Genomic DNA, 19,678 nt, shown 5'->3' on the forward strand with positions numbered 1-19,678 from the left:
TATTCTCATTTATATTCTCTTAGTACTCTGTTCATACTGATGTTATGACATTCATCACATTATCCTGTAGTCATCCTTTTACATGTCTCTCCTCCAGCTGGATCACGAGATCTTTAAAGGCACAGCCCCTGTCTAACTACTCTTGACTCCCCAACACCTAGGATGCTAATTTTGTTCATGTGTTGAGTGTGCCATGGTTAGTGGGAGTCTGAAAAAGATGATTTCTAAGATCCCTTTGAATTCTAGTATTCTATGACTCCAACACAAAAGCAGCATTTCTCAGTTGTGATTTAGCTGAAAACCTGAACCAAGTTCAGCTAGAGGCTTAAAATATTTATACTGATTCCCATTCCAAATCTACTAAAGAAGAAACTGAGAATTACTGCTCTACCTACTTATTTTATAGCTAGGGAGGAAGCCACCCAAGTGCCTTATAATCTCTGATACTCAAGTATCATAGTATTGAGGTAGGTAATATTATTCTTATAAACACATTTTAAAAGTAAGTAACTGAGGCATAGAGAGATTAAGTAACTTGCCTAAGACAACAAAGTTACTAAGTGGAGGAGATAGGATTTGAACTCAGGCAGTCTAATTTCAATGCCCATGATCTTAATCAGTTCATTATTTTGCTTCATCAGTGATCTGTTGAATAACTTAAGGCTTTCATCATTAAAAAAACATGAACTTGGGCTTCCCTGGTGGCGCAGTGGTTAAGAGTCCGCCTGCCAATGCAGGGGACAAGGGTTCGTGCCCCGGTCCGGGAAGATCCCACATGCCGCGGAGCGGCTAGGCCCGTGAGCCACAACTGCTGAGCCTGCGCGTCTGGAGCCTGTGCTCCGCAACGGGAGAGGCCGTGACAGTGAGAGGCCCGCGCACCGCGATGAAGAGTGGCCCCCGCTTGCCGCAACTAGAGAAAGCCCTCGCACAGAAACGAAGACCCAATATAGCCAAAATAAATAAATAAATAAATAAATAAATTTATTGGAAAAAAAAAAAAGAAAAACATGAACTTTCTGCCAGACCTAGGTAAAGAACAAGGAGGAGGAACCAATCTTTCTTCTCCCTTCTTGTCTCTGAGAAGAACAAAACAAATCCATTTTTCCCTAGCTTATGACTAGAGCTAGAATAATAACAAGAATTAAAATTTTTAGCATTAGTATCCAAAATAAATATCTATACACTTACCTCATGGGTCCATAGTTCAGTATTACAAATGCCAAAACTATCATCACACAGATAGCTCTTCGCTTTGGACTGGGAACTTTAAGCCTCTGGTTCTAAAGAAAAGGACCATATTAAATACAATTGAACTACACATCCCTCTCACAAAAAGCAACAACTCTCCTCTTCACCAGTTATGTGAATACTTAAACAAAAAAACAAAATGCAAATGTGAGGAAATAGTACTTTTCAAAAGACTAGAGCAGAACCTTCCAGAGAGAGAGAAAAGGAGAGTAGCAGGAGAGAAGAAACATAGCAGCCACCCTGTGGCAGAGGCATCCTCACCCAAAAGGAAAGAATTCAACAATTTTTATAATTTTATGGATCTTCAAAGAACCCTAAGATACTTCTGTGGTTTGTCTCCCTATTAAATCATTGTTTTCAGTAACATAATGGAACATTCCCATACGCTCAAGGAAAGACAGAAAGAGCAATATAAGAAGCCCCACTCAGTAGGCAGAGGCATCAATTTGGTTCAGGACAGCACTGCAGTAGGAAATCCTGAAAGCAGCAGATTTCATCAACAGAACTGAGGAGAAGATTAACCTTGTTGGGACCAGCATGGCAACAAAACAGAAAACATAATAGTGGGCATGTAGACCAAGAAAACATTAACAATTTTTTATTTTGTATTGTTTTCTTCTTTAAAAGGGACGACCTAGTGGGACTATTTAGGAGCCTCAATGTGATTCATTTAGTCAAAAAAAAAACCAAGAGAGTGCTATGGTAATAAGTGAGGAGAAACCCAGGAAAAGGAGACAACTTTTGTGTACAGCTTGTGAGGTACAATTCAAAACCTCCTCTTGCCAATACTTTATCCTTACTACAAATGTTTTGGGGTTTATTGGGCCTGCCTTTTCCTAGTACTATTATTTTACACAATTTAATTTAAAATGTAAAATTTCCAATTGATTTATCAGAAGAAAAGAACACTTTAACCCATTATCCTGGCTCTATCACTACCATCACTCACCTCTGATACAACTTCATCCAGCTGCCGCTTCAGGGATCCGTTCTCTTTCTTCAGCTTCTCATTCTCCAGAAGGGCAGCCTTTAACCTTGCCTCTAACCCTAGCATGTATTCTTTCTTCTTCTTGCGGGACTGACAAGCTGACTCTCGATTTTTTATCATACGTTGCTGTCTCCTTAGCACAGCAATCTAGGAAAAGTTACAGTGAATCAAAATATTTGGATTTTAGGATCAGATCAGTTAAGAATATACTGATTTTTACAATTATCTTTAAACAAATTGTACAAAACGCAGGTTACTGGTTGTTTTAAAAAATATTACTCAAACTAAGTAAACTGAAATCAAATGATTAAATAAGGCCTTCTAAAACCTGTTAAATGTTTTCTTCTGGTGTTTTCTAAGGCTTATTTATTGATCTTCCAATTTTCCCTTTAGAAACACTATGTATATATGTATGTATATATACATACACCTTTAATCTATATCGCAGGCCCTGAATTAATTGACTATTTTTCAGAACCATATGTCCAATTACTTATAAGGCCACTTCTATTTGTAGAGTTACCATCACTTGAAATTCACTATGCGCAAACTGAACTCATTATCTCCCTCTATTTTTTTAAAATCTATTCATTTTATATCAGTGGTAAGTATCTCTCAGGATATAATGGAAGATGTGACCAGTAACTTATTTTTCTTTCATTGTCTAAATTTACTCCCTCTCTCAACCTCCCACTTACTCACTAAATATGTACTGAGGATATACTAATGACCAAGTTTCTTCCAGTGAAAGTGTCTCTCAGTCATTCCTTTCTGTTTCCACTGCCATTCTCCTAATGCAGGCACTCATTAACTCATCTCTAGACTACTACAATAGCCTCCTAACTACTTTAATTGGCTTCAGGCTCCTTCTGTCTACCATTTCTAAGATAACTTCCTTCCCCTAAAAACATTTTAATCTTGCTATTCAATTGCAAAAGCAAGCTAGTCATGCATTCTAGCTACCCACCTTTGCTTTCAAAATCTTCCATAATGTGACCACCCCCTACTTCTCTAACCCCACAACTATTCACACCACACCCTCCAATCTTAACATTTAAGGCTACTCCATGATCTTCATACACACCTAACTTGTTCCTTTATTCATACTGTTTGTTCCAATTTGGAATGCTGTCTCCTCTACTAAGCTAATATTAAGGACCATCTGAACTCTAAACATGATAAACCACTCGGAGTTTTTATATTGTCTGAATTTCTTATGCCCTTATAATTTGGAAGATACACCTGAACACTCTAATGGTCTCAACTGTTTCAAAAATGTTGACTCTCTCTCTCTCCACCTAGATTTTATACCCTGGAAACCAAAACCATGTAATATGACCCACAATAGCTACCATAATCAAAACTTACTGAGCAAAATTATTTTTGTCATATTTTCTAAACTAAGGTGTGGAACCTATTTGTTTTAATTTTAGTCTAATTTATTTGGGAGAGATGGTGAGGTAGCAAAAGTCCATAAAAAGCACCAAATAATATTAAATTTATTATTGTAAGAATACAGATGACTGAATTACTGAGTTCTCTGTTTTGTAAAGGACTTTAAAAAAAATAAACATTTTACTGTGGGTGTTTAATAACGCTTACTCAGATTGGTAAATAAAATTAAATAATTTAATACTGATTTCTTTTGAAATAACAACACAATTCCCACCCCATACTACATTTGCTAGAAACAGAGGTATACCAAAGCCAACCAAGCAATCAGAATCCACAAGGAAAAGAAACATTATATGAGATGTCAAGAAGAGTATTTTTTCCTTTTTTTTTTCTTTTTTAACTGAAGCTTCACAAGAATGCTGCCTTATATAACCATCTACAAAATTTACAAAGTTTCCCTGTGGAATAACTATCCCACTCTTCAATAATGCTAAACACACACACGCGCGCGCACACACACACACACACACACACACACGTGCGTGCACACACACACACAGAGGTGGCAAAGCCACGATGGATTGATTATTCATCAATTTCAAACTATTCTCTGGACAATGCCACTTTGTTCAAACTACTGTTACTCTCAGTGATCTTCATTGTTACTTAGAATGCCAGTGTCCATAATTAATACTTAATACTAGAGTGCTTAAGTACACAGAACGCTGAACAAACACATAAAAGAGAAGGTTCCCAGATGGAAGAGTTTATACTAAAAGTTAGATAAAAGGTAACCTTACTTTAAAGGCTAATTAATATATGGAATTTGGGAAGGCTTACAGATGGCACACCATTTAATAAATTTCAAACAAGGATTAGGGATTTCTGTAAACAATAAAAGCACCTGCATATTATACAGCATAAAGTTTCAAAGGCTGTCAATGCACATGCCTCATACTAAAAAAATGAAAACCACCTGTGGCCAAATATTCATTTCTTCCCATAGAAAAAGATACAATAGCTCTGAAAATGCAGTAAATACTCAATACTACCAATAAATACAAAGGATAAATACAGTAAAAATATATAAAACCCATAGGAATCACCAAACACAGAGTTCCAACTTTACATTTCAGCAAGCTGTCTTCAGCTATCTAAATAAATAATACTTAAATTATTCTGTATATTCTAGGCAAAAAACCATAATTTTCAGATTAAACACACACATACTGTTTGGCTTTTTGATGGGGAATGATATTTTATGAGAAAAAAAGCATTACACTATAATAACTGTTTTGTAAACTGATTTTTTAACATAGTGTATCATGATCATCTTTGACATGCCATGAGAATGGCAGCATAGTATTTCAATTATCTTGATGTTCCATAATACATTTAATTAATCTCCTCTTGTTGAAATTTTTACAGTTTTCAAGATTCTTTAAAATAAGCCTTATCATTTGATGCTGTTAGAGAGTAGAAGAGCCAAGGCTAGAACTTAGGACAGTTGTTTCCAAGCCCAGTGCTTCTGACACAACAGCTCCACACTGCTTTTAAATACCAAACAGGAAGTCTTGCATCACAGTATGGAACTCTAAACTCAGTGAGCTGTATGGTTACTTTAATTATGTGCCTGTTTGAAATTGAAGGCTTACGGAACTGCTTGAATAGAAGCTTACTCTCCTCTATTAGCAGTCTGCAAACATAAAATCAATACTCTGGCCCATTAATCAATTGACACATCTCCCTTATGGGCGTATGAGAAGATTCAACATGACTCAAATGAGTGAACAGCTAGCCAGTCACTGCTTCTGGTCATCCTGCCTTCAGAAAACTCTTCCACCAAGCATTGTGCCTTGGAAAAAGAAAAAAGAAAAAGCTCCACGGCAGAAAAATATTCTCCCTTTAGTGACATTGCACTATAAAATATGGTGTTTCATTATCAAACAAACATTTATTTGACTGTAAGAAAGAATCTCGTAAAGGGAGAACTTCCACAAATGGACTAGTACTTTTTGAAGGCTGGATCAATTTAAGAGTCAAAATTCTAAGTCTCTTTCCATTATGTTTTTTAATTTTAAGTTACTGACTGATAAACACTGTAAGATATTATGTTCTTCTTACAAATAAAATAAGACTATTTAGACCCTTGATTCTGTGATGTTGCTAAGAAATAAGCTTCAAAGTCCTGAATGGCTATAAATTAAAGGTATTAAAATAAAATATTTTACTGCTAAGAAATACATTCTAACATCACATACAAGCTCAAGAGAGATCAAGTACTGGTAACATACAGGTGAATCAATCACTGGCTTACCGCACATCTGTCAATTCTAGTTCTCATTTTGCTGAATCTTTCCCTCTAAACTGACGTATGAAGCAGAAACTGTCACTGATTAACCTCTTCATCATATCAAACAAAAATTTTTTTCAATTAAATAAAAAAAAAAGAAATAAACTTTGTTTATTTGAAATTGATTTAAAAGGCAAAGGAGTAAATTTTCTTAAATACTTCTTTTAATTTACATAACTATTATATTATTGTATATCATAGTAAATATACTTATTATAAATACATCCTAAAAAAGATGTACAGCAAAAATCAATGGCAAATTTAACTTATGGCAACCTTATTTGAAATATTCAAATAAATTAAATATTTTAATTTGATTTCTCTTAAGAATCTTAAGTACACTCCGTTTTTTCTCATAAAATTATTTAAAACAGAAAAACAAAATCTTTACTTATACTACATCTACTTTTCTCAAATCTTATGACAGAAAGCCAGAATTTTATTTTACTCTCTATTAAGTTGTGTGTGTGTGTGGTATAACCTTTTCCTACTCATTAAAAGTTAAATAAAGACTCTTCATTACTGGTAACAGGAGCCATTAAATTGGCAGAGTCAAGTAGATAATTTTCACCCCGAAGTTTTCCTTTCTCTCTCCCTCTTTTTTATTTCTGAATGAAGAATGCCTTGTGGCATGTAGTATGATTTCCTGAGTGAGAAAGGATAACAGACAAAATCCCTACTAGATTGTAGGTCCAAGCTGCTCTATCCAATCCCATCTTCTGAGTGAAAAGAAAGAACAACTGGTAGAGAGGAAAAGACCAAGAGTATCCACCAGATGTCCTCAGGAAAGCCACACTGCGGGCAGAGCCTCCTGAAGAATGGAGGAATCTTAGTCCTGTGCACAGGATCTTCAAAGATCCTCAGAGCAGCTTCCTGTGCCTTCAATTAATGACTCCTCTGCTTCATATGTCCCTAAAAGTACTTGGTGTAGCTATATAAGAGTAATAGTAATTTAGTCATTAAATGACAACACTGGGTGCTTCCCTGGAGGTGCAGTGGTTGAGAATCCGCCTGCCAATGCAGGGGACATGGGTTCAAGCCCTGGTCCGGGAAGATCCCACATGCCACGGAGCAACTAAGCCCGTGCGCCACAACTACTGAGCCTGCGCTCTACAGCCTGTGAGCCACAACTACTGAGCCCACGAGCCACTACTGCTGAAGCCTGCTTGCCTACAGCCCATGCTCCACAACAAGAGAAGCCACTGCAATGAGACGCCTGTGCACTGCAACGAAGAGCAGCCCCCGCCCACCACAACTAGAGAAAGCCCATGCACAGCAACGAAGACCCAACACAGCCAAAAATAAATAAAACAAAATAAATAAATTTTTTTTAAAATGACAACACTGGAAGTCGGGAGTTTTTTTTTTTAAGATTTTTTTTGATGAGGACCTTTTTTTTTTTAAACATCTTTATTGGAGTATAATTGCTTTACAATGTTGTGTTACTTTCTGCTGTATAACAAAGTGAATCAGCTATATATATACATATATCTCCATATCCCCTCCCTCTTACATCTCCCTCCCATCCTCCCCATCCCACCCCTCTAGGTGGTCACAAAGCACTGAGCTGATCTCCCTGTGCTATGCGGCTGCTTCCCACTAGCTATTTTACATTTGGTAGTGTATATATGTCAATGCTACTCTCTCACTTCGGATGTGGACCATTTTTTTTTAAAAATATTATTTATTTATTTATTTATTTAATATTTATTTATTTATTTGGCTGCACCGGGTCTTAGTTGTGGCATACGGGATCTTTACTTGCGGCACGTGGGATCTAGTTTCCTAACCAGGGATTGAACCTGGGCCCCCTGCATTGGGAGCACAGATTCTTAACCACTGGACCACCAGGGAAGTCCCAGAAGTCAGAAGTTCTTAATTCTTGTCCCAGCACTGCAATAAATTAATTGGAAGATCTTAGAAAAATCATTTCTTCTCCCAGAGTGTATTTAAACATTAATAAAAAGAGGGAGTTAGTAAGAGCTTATCTCTTGTTTCATTAGACTGTGTTTGTCAAGAGAAATGTAAAATACGTTTCTTACTGTGGATTATGGACAAAAAGTTTAAAGCCACCGCTTTAATCCTCTAAAGGTCTCATCCAATCCAAAAACAAAATGGTTCTAGCACTGATGTTAAACATGTGTGCTTAATTACCATGTAGCACAATAATGACTACTGTATCATAAAATATGGATGATATTAACTTTGCTGTTTTATTTGATACCAGATTGTTCAAATAAGGTCCATCTTTATACTTTGTCTCTCAAGACGTAAAACCATCTGCTTGAATTTTTTTTTTTAATTAAGAGAATACATTTGCAGAGGGAGAGAAAAGGGAGCAGCAAGTTTCAAGACGTAGGTAATTTGAAGTTTGCACTGCATCAGGGCTGCTTTGAAAGTAAAGCCCCATTAATGGAGCACAGAGTAATGACAACAGCACTGGACTCAGAGAAGGCCTAGGCTTGAATCCTAACTCCATTATCGCAGGTCATATGATTGAGGTGAGGATCAAATGAGTAATGGACATGAAGGTTCTCTGTAAACTATAATGTACCATACACATAAGTGTCAGTAAAAAGAAACATCCTGCAGCTATGAATAAACTGGGTGAGGAGGCAAAAATTCTTAATTCCAACAACAATGTGCCTCACAGCTGCTCTGATAAACTGCGCAACTAAAGTAATATTGAAAATATCTGTCCTCACTCCATCTCCTAGTTTTACACATTTCAAATTTTAAATATCAGACTAAAACAAAAACAAAAACAGACAAAATCTGGAAATCTCATTTAATTCCTACAAAAGCAGAAAAACAGAGCCTAAGAATAAAAATCTAATCTCCTCCCAAGATCGCTCAGTCTGCTCCTTATTCTGTATTTATCAGGACTTTCATTCACCTCAAAAGGTCAACAGGAGGTTTTATGCACTTAGAAAGTATCTGGCACATACCACTTTATCAATATTAGCCATCTAAGTAATATGGCCTTGGCTGAAATATTTAACCAATTGATTTCATTCAATGGTAAAATGGGAATAAAGCCTACTTTACAAGGATTCTGTGAGAATCAAATAGGACTATGCAAAAATAAATGTGAAGTACTTATCAAAACTATATTAGAGGGACTTCCCTGGTGGCGCAGTGGTTAAGAATCCGCCTGCCAATGCAGGGGACACGGGTTTGAGCCCCAGTCTGGGAAGATCCCACATGCCACAGAGCAACAAAGCCCATGCGCCACAACTACTGAGCCTGCGCTCTAGAGCCCGTGCTCCACAACAAAAGAAGCCACCGCAATAAGAAGCTCATGCACCACAACAAAGAGTAGCCCCCACTCACCACAACTAGAGAAAGCCCGCGCGCAGCAACAAAGACCGAACGCAACCTAATTAATTAATTAATTAATTAATTTAAAAAAAACTATATTAGAAAAGAGATGAATTTCTCAAAGGTGTCAAAAAGACAAAGGCTGTGGAAATGTTCCAGATTAAAAGAAGCTAAAGAGACATGACATCTATATGCAATATCTGACCCTAAACTGGATCCTGTATTGGAGGGAAAAAAACTGAACTGATAAAACTGTAACATTGACATTTGAATAAAGTATTTTACAAACATAAATTTATGGGTCTGTACTACAGGTATTTAAGAGAATATCCCTATCCTGAGGAAATATACACTGAAATACTTAGCGGTAAAGGACTATGAGGTATGTAAGTTCCTCTAAAATAGTTCAGGAAAAAATTTGAGTATGTATGTATTGATAGATGGATAGACAGGCAGATAGATAACATGAACTAATAAAGCAAATGTAGTAAAATGTTAACAATAGGTGAATCCAGGTAAAGGCACATGGGTATTCTCTGCACTACTTTTGTTTTTGCAACTTTTTAAAATTTGAAATTATTACCATATACAAAGTCTAATACACATGTACACACACACACACACACACACACATACGGCTGCAGTGCACACGTAACACTAAGGAGTTACAGGAAACGAAAAAAGAAACTTTCCTTTAGAACTCATAATCAAGGGGGGGTGAGAGCCACAGAAAATTTTAACCATAACAGGTTTAATCCTTGAGTATCATTTGTTAACCACCTTTAACCAGTCAAAAGTCCTCTTCTGTTAGCAATTAATATTCTTTCACATATTTGTAAAGCAGTAATGTTCTGGAGAACATACACCTTCTAAGACTATATAGCTATTGATCCTTTCATTGAAATCATTTGCCATTCTCCTTTGTAAATTATCTATTCACTTATTTTGTCCATTTGATTGCTGGATTAACTTGCATTTTTCTGATTTGTAAACACTTTATATACTAAAAATGGTTTTTAAAAGACTATGAAAACTTGTACATGAATGCTCAAAGCAGCATTATTCATAACAGCCAAAAAGTGGAGACCATCCAAATGTCCATCAACTGATGAATGGATAGTCCAAATGTGGTATATCGGAACAATGGAATATTATTTGGCCATAAAAAGGAGTAAGTAAGATACATGTCACAACATGAATGTCCCTTGAAAAATATGCTAACTGAAAGACGTCATATACAACAGCTACATCCTGTATAATTCCATTGACATGAAATGTCCAGAATAGGCAACTCCATACAGAGAGCAGATCAGTAAGTAGTTGCCAGGGGCTGTGGAGGTTGGGGGATGAGGAATGACTGCTAATGGGAATGGAGTTTCTTTTTAGGGTGATGAAATATTCCAGAATTAGATAGCAGTGATAGTAGCACAACTCTGGGAATATACTAAGCAACCATTAAATAGTACATTTTAAAAGGGCAAACTCTATGGTGTATGAATTTTAGCTCAATTAAGCTATTAGAAAACCAAACAACCAAGGACTTTCATTCACCTCAAAAGGCCATTAGGAAGCTATGGACTCTCTTTCCAGACAAATGTACATGCACACAAAGTATTACAAATAATTATGCAAGGAATGAGTGAGGCGAAGAAAAGGGAACTTGTTTATGTAAACACTGAAACCTATCTATGGGTTCCATTAAGAAACCCTGTAACTGTCACTCTCATACGCTGAAAGTGGAAGAACAAATTACAACTGTGTAAAAGAACAGTTTACCCCTAAGGTGAAAAACTACCTACCTTCTGACTCTCCAATTACAGGAATTTCTCCTACAGGTATACTTGCACATGAACAAAATGAAATAAGTAACAAGTTATTCAGTGGAGGAATGTTTACAAAGAAAAAACCTGCAAAACTCTTAAATGATTATGGCACCCCTGTGAAGTAAGACTACCATGCATCTATTACAAAAATAGGAAAACTTTTTATGTACTGATGTGGAAAAAATCTCTAAGATGTATTAAGTGAGAAAAGCAAGGTGCAGGACAGTGTTTATAGTATGTTACCATTTCCATAAAATAGGTAAATAGGTAAAAAGACAAATACTTATATATTAAAGAACTGTCTCAGGAAGAATGCATAAAAAACTAGTAACAGTGACTGCTTCTGAACAGGGGAACAAAATGGCTAGAAAGCATCTAGGGCATGGGAGGACTGTCTCCTTAAGAATGAGTCTCCAGGGACAGGTTACAGGAAGGGAAATCAGAGAAAGGAGAGAAGTATTTAATTATTTATTGATATAAATCAGCATCCCTCTAAAAATAATTATTTATTAACCTTATCAAGATGCTACACTGAAAAATACAGAATAAAGAATGTTAACGTCGCCACGAAATAAATCTAAACTAATGCAACACATCAGGGAAAAAAAGAAAAAACCTTCTGTTCACTTCCCATTCCAAAGATACTGTAAACACAAATGAGATTACTTGTCAACGTCTTTATTCAAGATAAATTTTTAGAAGCCCCAAATCTCCATCTAAAAAGGAACTGCAAATATTTTAACAAGTCATGTTTTTCTTTTATTTGCAGAGTCCCTGGTAGCAGCAAAGCCAAAAAGTAGTCAACACAGAAGTGATTTTTTTTACTAGAATGTGGATAGCTTTTCAGATCTCCAAATCTTCCTGTTGAATTTGTTCTGATGGATTCCTCTACTTTATAGCCTAAAGAAATATCATGATCTCCATGTTTCTGTTAAAGACTTTAGTCACTAAAAAGTATCTATTCATTATTTACCTTCTTAGATCTGAGGTACCCACACAATTTAAGGATATTCAGCTCACACCTTGACCCAAAGAGTATCTATTCTTGGGTGTTACAGATAAAATAAGCAGCTTAAGTGTCAGTAAAAGTTACACTTTTTTTTTTTCTGAAATAGAACATAGGCACTCTCCATTTTTCTATGAGTTTCTCTGCACTGCTTTGCATTGTAAACAGATTATTTTAGATTCATATTTTCCTTGGAAGATACTCCTTTAGGGGGTCCCCTGTAAGTCGTGCTACTACATGTCCTCCTGGGTACAACAAGAATACAAGGCCCTGACCACTCTTTACCTAGGCCATTTCTCAGGGTTGAAACCTTGAGAGATGAGGTAACATCTCCCTCGGGACAATTAGGAGGCTTGCTTACTCCTTGCTGTAAAGGTAGTCAATTCCCAAGTTCAGCATTCCTCCACTGCAATAAAGGAACACTGTGTGCACAGCCCCCATCTGGGCCAGTATCACATTACCTCAATGGTGACAATACTAACAATACCTGAAATCTTGAACTTAACCGTATAACACTGTCTCCACAGGAAAGAAATACAAAGTTTTAATTTGGTATGTATGCTAGGGGAATCTCCTTCACACCATTCAGATACTTGAAGGACAGTGGAAAGGGATCCCCCCAGCAACTACCTTCTCATGATGGCTCTAGTGACCCAGGGCAGGGACTTCCAAAGGACAGGGACTGGTATGGAAGAGGTCAGGTCACTAAGTAAAGAATTAGACAGAGGGTCCAAAGTAATAAAGGGTTTGGAAGATGTTCAACAGAGTGAACAGGCTGAGGGGAAGCCCTGGGCCTCCTGTCAGTATAGCCTGTGCCCCTTCCTCAGCCACCTATCTGATGTCATTTCTAGTTCTGACCTAGTTCCTGATCATTTTCTTTCCATTGTTCCCACCAACTGATTTCTATTAAGGGTTTTTGCTCCACCTTGACCCACTATGCGACACGTAGAATAGAATTTCACCACTTTTTTTTTTCCTGCTCTGTTGTCCCAATCACCAGAACAATGTAGCTCCACAGCCTTAACACCAGGGCCGTAATGTCTCATGAACTTTATGGAATTACAATGGGTAGGCGGAAGTACTAAATGCAGATTTAAACAGACTGCTGTTTCCAAGCCCTTGGTTTGATGTTTGGTCACATTCGATAGCACTTTAAAGAAAGATAAGCGTGCTCTCCTATGAAGGCATCTTTGTAGTTCCAAGATTACCATTTACTAAGAAACTGCTTAAGAGAATGTCTACACTGAAATAAGAGACCGTGTTCATTTTTTCCATCAGGATCACAGCCAAAAACCAACCATATTTCTTGAAAACTTAGATGAGCTTTCCAAGAGTTAAACAGAACAGATTTACCAGCAAAAGGCAGAAAGAGCGAGATTATAATTTGAACCAGGCAAACTGTTTCATAACAGAAAATGGGGCACTTAATGTAGTTTGCAGAATATGGTATGCTAAAAACGCTACTTTATGGCAGTAGCAGGCCTCTAGAGAGTGAAACTAGCCAAACAAAAGAACAAAAAAGGTAGAAAAAAAGAAGCCATGTCAGCAATACAAAGCCACAAAAGACTGATGCACCTTTTTTTTTTTTTTTTTTTTTTTTTTTTTTGGTGCTGAATTATAACTTTTTCACCAGACCTTTGGTTTAAAAACACAAAAAACACTTGATGAAAAATTTTTCATTTCGGTCATTTTAAACCAGGAATTTGGGCTTCCCTGGTGGCGCAGTGGTTGAGAATCTGCCTGCCAATGCAGGGGACACGGGTTCGAGCCCTGGTCTGGGAAGATCCCACATGCCACGGAGCAACTAGGCCCGTGAGCCACAACTACTGAGCCCGCGCGTCTGGAGCTTGTGCTCCGCAACGAGAGGCCGCGACAGTGAGAGGCCCACGCACCGCAATGAAGAGTGGCCCCCACTTGCCACAACTTGAGAAAGCCCACGCACAGAAACGAAGACACAACACAGCCAAAAATAAATAAATAAATAAATAAATAATTTAAACCAGGAATTTATACTAACTCAAATTTATCCTACTTTAACAGGACTTGAGTCTAACAAACACATGCACTATTCAGGTCACAGAAGACTATATACATGAGAAGATCAAAGGTTTCTGCAGCTCCTTCTGGAACAGATTTACTCTGGGTTCCTGAATGGCTTGGCCAGCAGATAGGACAGACTGATGTTTCTTTATTTGAAATAAACATTAAGTCAAAACCTCTACCAGAAAACTCATACTGAAAAGGCTTGGCTCATTTCCTGATGTGCTAGCCAAGGAAAAATAAGCAAAAGAACCTCTGTGCAGGTTGACCAGAAACTTTATTCTAATCGTCTTTAGGTCTCTTGCACCAGACACACAGTACTTGAATCTTTCTTGTGTATTACTGTCAACTCTAAATTTTGAAAAGTAATAAGAATGCTAGTCAATAAATAATGCTTAAAAAAAAGCTAATACTTGTTGGTTCTATACTTTCTCATCTCACACATCCCCCAGTTCTTCAATGTTGACTGAATTATTCACCAAAGTTACATCAGTAAATTATTCACCAAATTTACAGAGCACTCTTAAGAGTGCAAAAGCGGAACAGACATAGTCTTTCACACCAAAGAACTTCTAAAGGATGTCTGGCTAAAAGACCAACAAATAATTAATTGAAATGTTTAGAGATTACAGAATGGGTCAGTGACATACAATGACTGCCAACATTAAGATGCTCACTATTCAGATATTAAGCCTAGAAAAAAAAAAAGACCTCTTCTGGTTTTTAAATACAATTCCTATATCAAAGAATCTTAGAATTAGAAGAAACTTTTCTATAACTTACCTGAACCTGTTCTAGATGAGTCCTCTGAAATAACCCAGAACAATTATCTTATTTTCCGCATGACAACCTTCATTTCCTAGAAGATAGCTCTACTTTCAGTCTTCTCTCCTTCAGCTTACTGAATCATACCAACCCTTAAACCATTCCTCTCCCCATGACATGGTTTCTAGACCTCCTCCCCATCCTAGCTATGTTCCTCTAGACTGTCCAGTGATTGAATGTCATAATTCTATGAATGTAGACTAAGAATATATTAATATTTTTTAACAACTGTGATATACTGTTTATATTTTTTAAATATCTAATTAATCATTACCTTTTTCATGTCTAAAATATTTCATAATACATATTTTAAATGTCTAAACAAATTACATAAAGACAACTTTGAATATTTTCTATTGCAAGTTCTATTTGGGAATATTATAGAAGAAACATTCAAATTCACAATTTAAAGAGTATTAAAAGAAAATTTTAAGGGATCATTTTAAAAATCCTTCTTCAGGACAGAAATTATTTCAAGCATCTTATCTGACCACAAAGGTATGAAAATAGAAATCAACCACAGAAAGAAAAATGGGAAAAGAACACACACATGGAGACTAAACAACATGCTACTAAAAAAACAATGGGTCAACAATGAATCAAAGAAGAAATCAGAAAATACCTCAAGACAAATGAAAATGAAAACATAGCTTTCCAAAATCTATGGGATGTAGCAAATGCAGTTCTAAAAGGGAAGTTCATAGTGATACAGACCTTCCTCAAGAAACAATAAAAATCTCAAATAAACAACCTAACCTGCCACCTAAAGGATTTGAAAAAAAAGAACAAACAAAACCCAAAGCCAGCAGAAGGAAGGAAGTAATAAAGATCAGAGAGGAAATAAATAAAATAGAGATCAAGAAACAACAGAAAAGATCAATAAAACCAAGAGCTGTTTTTTTGAAAAGATAAAATGGACAAACCTCTAGCCAGGCTCACCTAGAAGAAAAGAGACAGGACCCAAATAAACAAAATAAGAAATGAAAGGACTTCCCTGGTGGTGCAGTGGTTAAGAATCCACCTGCCAATGCTGTGGACATGGCTTCGAGCCCTGGTCCAGGAATACTCCACATGCCGCAGAGCAGTTAAGCCCGTGCGCCACAACTACTGAGCCTGCGCTCTAGAGCCCGCATGCCTCAACTACTGAAGCCCGCGTGCCTAGAGCCTGTGCTCCACAACAAGAGAAGCCACCGCAATGAGAAGCCCGCACAACTGCAACGAAGAGTAGCCTCCGCTCACCGCAACTAGAGAAAGCCCACACGTAGCAACAAAAACCCAACTCAGCCAAAAATAAATAAATAAATAAAATAAATTTTTTTTAAAAAATCCTCTTTCATCATTCTTAACTTCCTCAGTCTCCTGTGAAAAACATACTCTTTTTTTATTGGTTGTACAACTTTTTAATTGAAAATATCATGAAATATCTTTAATCTTTGTTATTGTTGTTCATCTACTTATTGTAGAAAATTTACCAAACACCAAAAGGAAAGAAAGATTACATACCCAACTTAAATGATTACCAACATTTTGCCAATCATGTTTCCTCTATCCTGTGCTCATCATCTCCCCATAGAGTATTTTAAAGCAAATTCCAGCTTCATATCATTTCATCTTCAACTGAAACACACACTATGCATTAGTGCCTATTATGCCATAAGCACTGTGCTTACCTTTTTTAGTCCTCAAAATAAACTAACATAATAGTCAAGCTTAATCCTGTACTATCCATGTCTGTTCTCATATGACACTAATGTTCCTCCTTCATGTTTTGGCACACACTGTTTTCAATACCTATGTAAACTGTGGGAATTACTATAGAACTTCGATGTTCTACTTCCAGTAGATAATATTCTTTTGTTATGGGTCCTTACAATATTTCTCATGGAGATTACTTGGTTGTGTTTATGCAACAGTAAAGCAATTTCACAACTAAATGGGCTACCGACGTGCTAGTTAATAATTCTGGTAGACAGATCAGTCAGTAGTATGATAAACAACCTTACATAACTCACAGGATTTTAAAAGTACTTTGCAATACCTAAAGAAAAGGTGGAGTAGCAATATTAACAACCAGTAATATCCACTTTTATTTTAAAGAAAACTTATAGACTTTGCTTTCCCAATCACAATTTTAGAGAACCCACTTTTAGACTGATTATTTAACTTTCATTGAACTTTAGGACCATAATGTTCAATTACTATTTAATACATAACATGAGGTATTTTGTATCACTTTTAAAGAAAGCAAGAGTTAGCTGGCAAGTACTATAACCGGTTCTAGATTGTGACAGATCTTAGGAAACTTTCTGTGATTCATAAATTACAAGAAGTCCCTACAACAGAAATTTTGAAGTTTTGCAAAGATGGGAAAAAACTAAATAATCATTAAGAAACAGAATTCCTAAGAATAGCAAGTCATCATTATGCAGTGGTGAAAACCCTTCAATAAGTCAAGAGAGAAGATAAATATAAACCCTGACTAAAAAGCAGTCTACAGACTCTTATCTGGGGAGTTGTCAAAAACATTTCAATCAGGAAACATGAAAGAATCCTGTAAAATACTAGTGTATGATTGAGTTGGGGGTGACAGTCTGGAGGAATGTGATGAAAAGGTTCAAAAGAAGGGATTAAAGAATAGGGAGGTATGCATACTTCTCTTTTCATCAAACCACTTCAGACTTTTTTAAACCTTTTCACTTAGATTCTAACATAATAAGCCTTACCCTAATTTTCCACCAAAGACTGGATCTGCAATTTCAGCACATTTGACACAATATAACAGACTTTAAAAAACAAAAAAGTGTTTCGTTCCTTTTTTTGTTTTCATTTTTTAAATCAGGCATTAAAAAAGCACTAAGCTTCAAAACTTACATCTGAACCCACACTTCTCATGGTACTTTGTAGGACAGGTTTAGTCACAGAAAGTTTTCCATTCACTGGGCTATTTGCCACTGGGGCTGGTACCACGTTCACCACGTGATTAGGTAGCTGTGTGGTTGCCCCAGCGACAGCAAGGACTGGTTGAGGAGGGGACAGAACTCCAGGTGCCTGGAGTTGTACCATGGTAGGCTGAGAGAGCACCACAGTCTGACCTGCAGTAGAGAAAAAAGAAAAGGAATCAGAGGGTGCATAACTACTGTGGCAGGAGAAGCTATTCAACATTTAGGTCTCTTCTGCAGATATAATAGGTAAGACCAAACAGAGGGATTTGAAACCACCAATTAAAACACAATCAATAGCAGCACACATTCATACTGACTTTTGTTGTGTTTTTAATGAAACCGACTAAATTCATTCTCTTTGAAGTTATCATTAACGATGTATTTCCACGCTTTTTTTCAGCTAACACATACCAAATTTGCTAAGTTATACATAGATTTCTCTAAGTATTAACCTCTGAAATTTATTAGTGCTAAAAGTATTTATCATATTACAAATATCAAACCTTCTATTCTGAACATAGAATCATATATTTTAAATTAATGGGATTTAGAAATACATATAACACCAAAAATATATGACAGAGATTCAGTAACTCAATACTTGGAAGAACCTGAGGCTACAAATATCAAAAATGTTCAAACCACTTAGCTAACAAGGGAAATGTAAACCTGTAATTTAAAATAGTCTGCAGATAATATTGACTCCCCTACCCACCAAAATGGTCTACAAATCTTTTCTTAATCTTTACATTTAACCTTATTTTAAAATTACACTAATCTGAGGAAAATTAGTATCATTAACCTAAAGAAGGCTCATACAACTCATAACACTGGTCTATTAAAATTTTTACTTGCCTGCTGAGTGTTTGCTTTCAGATCTGGCCAGTTTTATAAGGTGTTGAAAGCCTCACCTAACATCCACAACTGCTTGAGCCTATTTAGCAAAATAAAGGTACTAAAGTAACTGGCAACTAAAATTTCATATAGTATATTTATACTCTTCTTTAAAGGAAAAAAAACATACTATACTTTCAGACAGTGTAACATGATCCATGTAAAACTCAGCTCAGTATTTCAAAGGATCAAGGAAAACTAAAAATCAAAATGATGCTTCAGAACACCTGTTTGTTAAGAACATCTGTCTTAGCTTAAAAAAAAATCACTTGCATAAAATCAAAGTCTTTATGTTTCAGAAGGCCTCAGAAAGCATACGAAAACTAGAATTTAATTAATAGCATTTTATCCCAGGTAAATTAGTAAGAAAGACCTAAAAATAATTTCACAGATTTGTAATATATACAATTTACTTGAGCATAAATGATCACTAAATATTTTTATCTTCTAATTTTCCCTTGGCATAATTTATTTTATGAGATGAAAACATATAAAATACAGAAATGACTCATAAGCAGATATATATTTGCTTATGCCAAATATTCAAATAAAAATAATTAACAGGGAATTCCCTGGCAGTCCAGTAGTTAGGACTCTGCGCTTTCAGTGCCGAGGGCCCGGGTTCAGTCCCTGGTCAGGGAACTAAGATCCCGTAAGCCGTGTAGCGTGGCCAAAAAAGAAAATTTATAAGTAAATTTATAAATAGCATATTTATTTAAATAGTAAATGTTAAGTTTTTTAATTACACTTATTGAGATATTACAGTCAATCTGGTACTATGAAAAGACATACTCATCAGAATGTAAAACTTAAACCAAGGGTTCCCACCCTGAATATAAGGAC

The 19,678-nt window shown here is 36.2% G+C and overlaps 1 protein-coding gene across 7 annotated transcripts in view; it reads right to left on the reverse strand.

The window, feature by feature from the left end:
* Positions 1-19,678, reverse strand: part of ATF6 (activating transcription factor 6) — a 226,613-nt gene that overhangs the window by 178,124 nt on the left and 28,811 nt on the right. For all 7 annotated transcript variants that reach the window (XM_082405507.1, XM_082405509.1, XM_082405506.1 and 4 more), the window contains 3 exons: positions 17,871-18,091; positions 2,198-2,383; positions 1,189-1,280 (listed from right to left, as the gene is read on the reverse strand). In XM_082405507.1, coding sequence (XP_082261633.1) covers positions 1,189-1,280; positions 2,198-2,383; positions 17,871-18,091 — 499 coding nt within the window. The remainder of the gene's footprint in view (positions 1-1,188; positions 1,281-2,197; positions 2,384-17,870; positions 18,092-19,678) is intronic.

The sequence above is a fragment of the Balaenoptera borealis genome (genome assembly GCF_965194805.1).
Source record: "Balaenoptera borealis genome assembly, chromosome: 1".
In the NCBI taxonomy this organism is placed as follows: Eukaryota; Metazoa; Chordata; class Mammalia; order Artiodactyla; family Balaenopteridae; genus Balaenoptera; species Balaenoptera borealis.